At 38.4% G+C, this 9,678-nt stretch overlaps 1 protein-coding gene across 1 annotated transcript; it reads left to right on the top strand.

The window, feature by feature from the left end:
- Nucleotides 1-221: 221 nt before the first annotated feature.
- LOC121330289 lies at nt 222-9,225 on the top strand. Its single transcript, XM_041276688.1, has 4 exons — nt 222-457; nt 3,088-3,171; nt 5,986-6,170; nt 6,713-9,225. Exons 1-4 carry the CDS (start codon nt 370-372, stop codon nt 7,562-7,564), a joined length of 1,209 nt encoding a protein of 402 aa, XP_041132622.1. The 5' UTR covers nt 222-369; the 3' UTR covers nt 7,565-9,225.
- The last annotated feature ends 453 nt before the right edge of the window (nt 9,226-9,678 follow it).

Below are 9,678 nucleotides of genomic sequence, written 5' to 3'. Positions count from 1 at the left end.
TCTCTCTCTCTTGGTGTTGCAGCAATGCTTTTCTCTCTCTGTTGGTGTTGCAGCAATGCTTTCTCACTCTGTTGGTGTTGCAGCAATGCTTTCTCACTCTGTTGGTATTGCATCAGTGCTTTCTCACTTTGGTGTTGCAGCAATGCTTTCTCACTCTGTTGGTGTTGCAGCAATGCTTTCTCACTCTGTTGGTGTTGCAGCAATGCTTTCTCACTCTGTTGGTGTTGAAGCAGTGCTTTCTCACTCTCTCTTGGTGTTGCAGCAGTGCTTTCTCACTCTCTCTTGGTGTTGCCTAACCCCTTTTCTCACTTTCTGTTGGTATTGCATTAACTTTGTCTTTTTTTGAATTCTTTCCTAGGGGAGCAGAAAATGGAATCCATAGAAAAATGGAACAAAGACTTCATTGCACTTAAACTGTTGGACGAAAAGTTACATTTAAAGAGAAATGGCACGACAGGTAATTCAGAAAACAAATGTGTGGTAAACATGAGTTACTTCGCCACCATAACTACTATACATATTCTGAAATATACTGACTTCAGATGTGAGTTGGCAATTTTAAGGTGGTGCTGAAATATTATTGTAGTTCAGCAGGTAATGCAGTAGGCAGGCAGTAATTACCTTCAGCTATATTGCAGCGATTCTGCCTTAAATCATCATCATGTCATTCTCTGTTAAATATCTGCCAAGTCACTGTAGACATATCAAAATGTCAGTCTTATCACAAGAGGCATTTTTATGATACGTTTCAGTCAGTTTTGCATAATATATATATATATATATATATATATATATATATATATATATATATATATATATATATATATATATATATATATATATATACACACACACACACACACAGTGGCTTGTGAAAGTATTGACCCCCCCTTGGCATTTTTCCTATTTTGTTGCCTTACAACCTGGAATTAAAATAGATTTTTATTTGGATTTCATGTAATGGACAGACACAAAATAGTCCAAATTGGTGAAGTGAAATGAAAAAAATAACTTGTTTAAAAAAATTCTAAAAAATAAATAACGGAAAAGTGGTGCGTGCATATGTATTCACCCCCTTTGCTATTAAGCCTCTAAATAAGATCTGGTGCAACCAATTACCTTCAGAAGTCACATAATTAGTTAAATAAAGTCCACCTGTGTGCAATCTAAGTGTCACATGATCTGTCACATGATCTCAGTATATATACACCTGTTCTGAAAGGCCCAAGAGTCTGCAACACCACTAAGCAAGGGGCACCACCAAGCAAGCGACACCATGAAGACCAAGAAGCTCTCCAAACAGGTCAGGGACAAAGTTGTGGAGAAGTACAGATCAGGGTTGGGTTATAAAAAAATATCCGAAACTTTGAACATCCCACGGAGCACCATTAAAGCCATTATTAAAAAATGGAAAGAATATGGCACCACAACAAACCTGGCAAGAGGGGGCCGCCCACCAAAACTCACGGACCAGGCAAGGAGGGCATTAATCAGAGAGGCAACAAAGAGACCAAAGATAACCCTGAAGGAGCTGCAAAGCTCCACAGCGGAGATTGGAGTATCTGTCCATAGGACCACTTTAAGCTGTACACTCCACAGAGCTGGGCTTTACGGAAGAGTGGCCAGAAAAAAGCCATTGCTTAAAGAAAAAAATAAGCAAACACGTTTGGTGTTCGCCAAAAGGCATGTGGGAGACTCCCCAAACATATGGAAGAAGGTACTCTGGTCAGATGAGACTAAAATTGAGCTTTTTGGCCATCAAGGAAAACGCTATGTCTGGCGCAAACCCAACACCTCTCACCACCCCGAGAACTCCATCCCCACAGTGAAGCATGGTGGTGGCAGCATCATGCTGTGGGGATGTTTTTCATTGGCAGGGACTGGGAAACTGGTCAGAATTGAAGGAATGATGGATGGCGCTAAATACAGAGAAATTCTTGAGGGAAACCTGTTTCAGTCTTCCAGAGATTTGAGACTGGGGCGGAGGTTCACCTTCCAGCAGGACAGTGACCCTAAGCATACTGCTAAAGCAACACTAGTGGTTTAAGGGGAAACATTTAAATGTCTTGGACTGGCCTAGTCAAAGCCCAGACCTCAATCCAATTGAGAATCTGTGGTATGACTTAAAGATTGCTGTACACCAGCAGAACCCATCCAACTTGAAGGAGCTGGAGCAGTTTTGCCTTGAAGAATGGGCAAAAATCCCAGTGGCTAGATGTGCCAAGCTTATAGATACATACCCCAAGAGACTTGCAGGTGTAATTGCTGCAAAAGGTGGCTCTACAAAGTATTGACTTTGGGGGGGTGAATACTTATGCACGCTCAAGTTTTCTGTTTTTTTGTCTTATTTCTTGTTTCACAATAAAAAATATTTTGCATCTTCAAAGTGGTAGGCATGTTGTGTAAATCAAATGATACAAACCCCCAAAAAATCCATTTTAATTCCAGGTTGTAAGGGAACAAAATAGGAAAAATGCCAAGGGGGGTCAATACTTTCGCAAGCCACTGTATATATAATACACTTACAATTTATTGTTGCACATATTCTAGCTTTTTTATAAAGCAAACTTTCTGGGATATAGCCAACAAAAAACATATAACCTATAAAATAATATATATTCTTTATAGCAGTATAAAAATATTGATTCTTTTTTGATCAAACTAGAATGCTTTCACCAGATTAACCAATTTTTAACTGCAGATTTGCTTTGTAAAACTAGTGCAAGGCAATTCATCACTAATCTTCAAAATACAATTCCTTTATTTGTATAAGATTGTGGGGTACAATTAGTTGTTAATAAATTTGCCACCAAATGTTGGATCCCTTCTATCGTGGATAATTTCATTAAGGTCAAACATCTGCCACAGTAGGCTCCTATTAATTCAGAAAAAAACAAATACAGAAGAGCAGCCACATATAATAAAATGGCTCATGGTATGGGACTTTGGTCTAATGTAACATTGATGAAATATATTGTTTAATTTGTAAGAATGTAAAGTTGGAGCACTCCATTAACCCGATTAGTGTGCTTTTCAGTTGTGTCTTTGTCTGTGGTTGTTGGTTACATCTTGTTTGTTTCCTTGCAGGTGTGATTTCGAAGCATCTTCACCAAACATTTAAGATCCACAATTATTTACAGTCGACCATTACCCGCTCAGAATGTGGCACAGGTATGTCAGTCTCGTTTAAAGCCGAAAGCTCATAATGCACACACAGCAAAAATTTCATTGGCCATTCTGTGTCAAATCAAGTAGTTCCTGATGCCGACCCCAGATGTTCAGTCCTGTCAGTGAACTGTTGATTCTGATTTCGCGGTATGTCATCCATGGGTTTGGCTGCTAAAACTGTTTCATAATTGGTAAAAAGAACCTACTCTGTGAATCGAAACAAAAAAAAAAAAATACTGCCATTAATCAGATCTTATAATTAATATGAACAAAATACAAGATGGCTGTGACAGGTATTTAAATTGGTACTCTAAATTGTACATCATGGTATGTGTCTTATTATTTAAGCCATACTTTTAAACTGTGTCAATCATAAGAAACACACACACTATGGTAATCCCTGAGTCTAGTTCTTGGTGACCTGTTTGTGCACTATGTCTTGCTAATTAAAGGAAACCTATGAAACAGTTTTGTGTTGAATCAGCCTGAATAAAAACTGCAAAACTGAACATACTTCCCAGAGATACTGCATTCAGGGTCCCTTATTTTTATAATGCCTTTATTGTGTCATTCACTGGAGATTTGGAAGTTACTTACAATTTTTCTGGTTCTTTTATTCAATAAGGAAGAACATGCAGTAAAGAAATGGTGAAAGCTTCCCTTAAACACACCCTGTAACTGGCTGCTTACCCTTGCATAAAGAATTCCAAACATCAATACTGAAACTGCATTATCACAGGCCACAAGAGATGTTTGACTTCTTTACAGGCCCTCCGTCATGGTGGCAATACATCTGTGCTAATTAGTTTCAGTGACGCATGCAAATATTGACATTGCTTTAATAAAATGTGTAGCGTGCATGTGTGTTTGGTGTTAATATTTAGCCAGTTACTGCTGGACTAATATAGGTCATCCTTTTTGTGGATAGGTCAGTAAGCTTTTTGTTCATGAGTTTTTCTTATTCTTGGTTGAATGATAATATGCTATGTTTAAATTATGCATAGTATCGATGGTCTTCTGTAGCTGTTAAGAAAAGGCATTTTAAAACCCATTCTTGGCACGTTGTTATACTGGCTTGTAGCGTTGGGACAATTTACGCTAACGTGGTAATATTGTATCGGATAGAAGTCGCAATAAAAAAACTTGCATTGTAAAAGAGTTATCAGAAATGTACGATGTTGTATTCATCATGGTGATTTTTAGCGACCGCTGAATTTTTTATGCTGTTTTTGTTTAGTTATTCCACAAGTAATTCCAAGTATTCCATTTGTTCTAGTCATATTTAATTAGTACGTCTTGCAGAGTATTAAAGCAACTGCCCCCTCCGGCCTAACTTGCGAGATTTCTTTGAGAAAAGGTGGGGAGTAAAAGCAACAGTGAGCACTCTTTTAAAACAGCTTCACAAAAAAGAAAGTTTCAAGCTCAGTCTCTATTTTGGTATTCTTCGAGAAAATGGAGGTGCCCTATGTGCAAAATGTGCTACACTAAGGTTATCGTACCAACAGAAAACAGTTGTGGACTATTTTAGAAAAGAACAGGTAGGCTATATGTTTTACACACACACTGTAAACTGTTATATGTAAATTTGTTTATTTCTTTGTGTGCAGTATATGCAAGGTACTATGTGGTATCATAACTTGTAAATGCGGCAACATTAACCATTTGGTTGTTTTGTGTGCTATTAAGCAGTTGGGTAGAAAGTAAGTTTCAACTTAAAATAATATTTTATTCCGAATTCTACAGTTGTGTGAACAGAGAAGGCATGATTTATTTGTGTGCTACTGTTATTTACAGTAGCGTATGGGCTAAAGTGAAACAATGCACTGGGTATTCGTTTGATTTTATTATCTCTTAACTGTACAGTCATTCTTAATGTCATGTGTACAAAGAACACAACACAGAAATTGTATTTTAGCGAAAAGGGAAATGCATTTAAAATAAATTGAGCAGTATAAATGTTCATGCTTTTTTTTTTTTTTCTTTTAAAAACCGGACCCTTATTCTACCAGCTAACCCGTCCTCGGCCAGATCAATGAATGTAAAAAAAAAAAAAAAAAGACAAAAAAAATGTTGGCATTGATTGTATAAGTGCAATGTATATTCTAATGTGATTGTGTGAATAGGGAACGAGGTATTCCTACAGGTGTAAGTACAAGGCTTAGGTCAGTTAAGTGCTTCATAAGCAGAAGTGAATGTTTGTTAGTTTTTGTAACATTAAGATGTTTTCTATCGCCACTCCTTGTAACCCACATCTTTCACATTTGCATAGCAAATTGCATTTGTTCCACTTCAGTCATGATTCATCAGCTCCCACATGCATGGGTTTTCTATCAGAGAGCTGCTCTTTTGACCAGTTTTTCATTCTGAAGGTTACATGTTCTTAGTATTGGTACATTTGGCATGCAGGGCAATATTAAATCTTTTTATCTACTATACTGATAATGAGAATGAAAATTGTATTAAAATGGTCTGGTTGTAATTCTATTACACCAGCAAGAGAAACGAGATCAGTCAGATATAGGCTACAAGTTAAAAACACAATGCCAGTAGTTGTAATATTAACGTCTTAGACTTGCATTACAGGATGCTCACTTCACTTTCCAAATGTATTGGTTTTATGAAGAAACATACATGTGGTTGCCTAAGATATTATAGGCTATATCTTGGGAACCTATTGGTTTGGTTAAACTGGGCATGAATATTTTAGGTAATGGGGGTCTGCATTTTTCATAATAAAGAACATGTTTTTTATATCCTTAGTGGGCGATATGTATGCTACTGACGTGCATGGTATTTATAGATATTTCTCTTTGCCAGGTTCCTGTCCAAACCTAATCATGAGTAGAAGCGAGCAGCCCAAAAAGAAGCCGGCGATCATGGCCTTAACTCCCCAGCTCCCTGTGCGAACCCACCGCCCTCTCTGCCTGTCCGTCTCTTCTGACAGCAATGGAAGGTTCAGAGCTCTCGAATCGCAAGACTGGAAGAACAACCTCAAAGCTCAGGTACACGTCACACGTTGTCTGCAAGGAAACCTTTACAATGTTAGTCTGCAGAACTCTTGAATGTTATACTCATACAGCACGTGCTGGTGTCTGGTTTGCAGTTCAATAAAATGTATGTTAAAGATTGCTTGGAGATGGTCAGAAAATATCCAAAAGGTTGTGATTGCTACATTCAAAAAGGTTTTTACTTCTATAAATCCACTAAAGTCTCAAGTAATTGTTAAATCAATATAGAGTCATTGCAGTATTTTCATATGTAGAATTGTATTACAGTAAAATTTATTGGTTAAAGTAATCTGATTGTAACTGATCTAAATGCTACTAGATTGAAGACTTTCCGTGTTGAAGCCATAGCTGTTTGTGTAAGGTAAATAGAGTGAGTGGAATTATTGACAAATTGCCATTCTTCTCATTATTCTGTACTAACAGTTTAGGTGGCTGTTTATCCGTAACAGAAAGAGATAGATACCTTGAAGATACCAGTGTGCATGCAGCCTGTAATACGTGCAAAGTAGAGTAACCCTGGCCTCCTCTTTTTGTAGATGGAGCAGGCACACAGTGCTGGGGCAGCTAGCAGCACCGGGTCTCTAGAAAGAGCATCTCTCTTCTGTGCTTCTGGATCAAATACACCGAGCTACAGTTTATCCAGTCCCGTCGAGCCTCTAACCAAGAGCAAGTCCTCCAGCCGCTTCTCCTTGTTCTCACCTCCCTGGAACAGCAGCTCTGAATCGGACTCCAACCCACCATCCCGGTCGGGTTCCAAGAAACTCCATAATTACAACAAAAGAGGGGGGAACAAAGCAGAGGACTCCCTGGACTCGAAGCAGAGCATCCCAGAGCATTTCCAATTCTCAGAGCCGGTCATTGCTAAAGTGACAGACTACATCTACGTGGGGAATCTCAACGCTGCCTACAGCGGGCGGATCCTTTGCAGAAACAGCATTGACAGTGTTATCGACATGAGCAGCTTTGCTGGTGAACACAAGGTGGGCCTCATCCCCTGTACCTGCTCCCGGGGCACCAAGCACAGCTGGTCCCGCCTCAAGGTTGACATCAGCGGCCTTTCCGACGAGGAGAGTGTGGCCGTGAAGCAGCGCAGCTTCGAGGACATCAATGAGTGTATTGACGCTTCCACAGAGAAGCGAAAGCGTGTTTTGATCCACTGCAGGGATGGGTATTCGTTGGCTCCCACTTGCATTATCCAGTATTTGATGGTAAAGCAGAACATGAGGCTGATTGCTGCCTATGAGCTTGTGAGAGCCAAGTACCCAGTTAACATTCAGGCGTGTCATCAGAATCTTCTGGTGAATTTGGAGAAATCGCTGAGACCTGGTGGGAACGTGGATCCAGAGTGCTTCAAACAGGCCATATCCCGCAAGATGGCGTGGACCTAACCTTACTTTGCTCAGTCTGTGGTTATAGGGACTAAGAAATTGAGTTCTCATTTCAGCAAAAGGGACTGCAGGGTAATTGAGCTATAAATGGCTGTAGACTGGCCAAATCAATTGATGGGCTCTGTCTTGCAGGCCATCATTACAATTTTTAGATTTGAAGGACCCCTTTTGTAGTTTTTATGGAACCTGGTTTTTATCATAATTTGGACTGGGGACACTAATAATGGACACAGAGTACAGACAGTTTTACTTTTGGAACTGTCCAATTTTTACTGTGTTATCAGATGTATGACTGCTGAATTTATTAGCTGTAGGGCAGAATAATAGGCCATCAGCATGATTTGTTGTTTATTGTTATTATTATTATTAGTAGTAGTAGTTTTATTGTACCTAGGGGGATACTGCTGTTTTTGTAAAGCTCAGGTAACAAGGATGAATCCAATGCCTGTCGCTTTAGGGAGATAGAGGCAATGAAGTGGTTCACTCCATACTGCCCAGAATCACACGGCCAGGGCAGCAGTGCTAGATCAAAGCTTACAATAGTAAGGAAATCATTTTAAAATGCATTTGGTGCAAAGGCATTGACAGTTAACACCAGATTGGCAGCTACTGTGAAACAAGTGGCAACTTGTACCTAGGCAGGCATGTTTACTGCAAGTGCGCCCAGGCATCCCCGAATGAAAGATCTATTTATATACACCCTCAATGAGGGTTCATTTGGTGGACGCTGCAAAGTTGTTTTTATACACAATTAACAAGATCCTCTGCGCTTTTATTGGCTGGACACTAGATGATTCCACCCTGGTCCAGATGTTGTATTTGTTTTGTGAGTATCTTTTGTTCGTTTGACTTGAGTGTCCTGACCCACTGAGATAATGTTAGGAGCCTCAAAATACATTGGAATTTATGAATATTGCATTGAACTAATACCAGCATTACTTTCTAAGATGCATTTTACGAAATAGTGAGAGTAACTATTTCCGTACAAAGAAACCTATGTAGAGTACATCCAGTGCAGTAATCGACCAGTTTGTTTATTTTTTTATTTTTTATTTTTTTTATAGTACCTTTTTTGTGTCTGTTTGTGTTGATACACACACTGCTGGTAATATTTCGTGGAATATCCTGGGTCTCTTCCCGTTGTGGCTTGTGAAAACTGAGTATATTTTTAACTGGTTAATAAATAAAATAAACTAGTCTTGGTGGTGTAACTACTGTATAATACAATGGCCTGTGCAGTGGCAGTATTTGTGTTTTTAATGCAAAATGTGGTGACCAATGAATGATATTGCTTTAATACCATCAAAATGAAAATATGTAATTAATATATATATATATATATATATATATATATATATATATATATATATATATCTCCTGTACTTATTGCTGCAATAGCGGTTTGCACCTTTTGAATAGGAGACGGGGGCATAGTTGGTATTTTCTAACTTAATGTACAGAATTTTTTTTGTTGGACAGTTTGTCAGTCATCCTATTCTGGTTATATGAACCTTTGCACTCGGGTGACTTTTTTTTTTGTACGTCCTGTGTTTTTGGTATTAACATTTGGAGATTGAAATTAAGTTTACAGATTCTATTATGCATTTTCATGTTCATGCCATGTGTATTGTACATAATGTGATTAAACGTACAGTGTTGAAATGCTGCCAATCCTGTGTCTTAATTGTCTGTGGTTTTGTATTATTAGTATTATTCTTATGTGTTTTTGACTTTACCAGAAATGGGTTTGTTTCTACCAGAGCTCAGCTTTTGCCCAAACTGCAAGATAAAATAGACACACAAAGTATTAACTTATAACTGATACGCTGTCACTTTTCTTGGATATGCACTCATGTGCTGCATCCTTAGAGCCAGACTGCTCAATTAATATGTATCTGTAGAGTGGCAGTCTAGTTATGGAGATGTGATATGTGAAATAAATATTCACAGTGTACAACTTGATAGGTTTAAACATGTTTCCAAGTCTTGAACGTTTAGAATTGTTCTTAAATGTTAAACCATTGTCGAAGATATGCATGCCAAATATAGATGCTGTGGCATCTAGGCTGCTGTGTTTATACAGTAAGATGTGGATAGTGTAAGGCTATTTAATC

The sequence above is a fragment of the Polyodon spathula genome, chromosome 17 (genome assembly GCF_017654505.1).
Source record: "Polyodon spathula isolate WHYD16114869_AA chromosome 17, ASM1765450v1, whole genome shotgun sequence".
Classification (NCBI taxonomy): domain Eukaryota; kingdom Metazoa; phylum Chordata; class Actinopteri; order Acipenseriformes; family Polyodontidae; genus Polyodon; species Polyodon spathula.
This window is presented reverse-complemented; position numbering and strand designations above follow the sequence as displayed.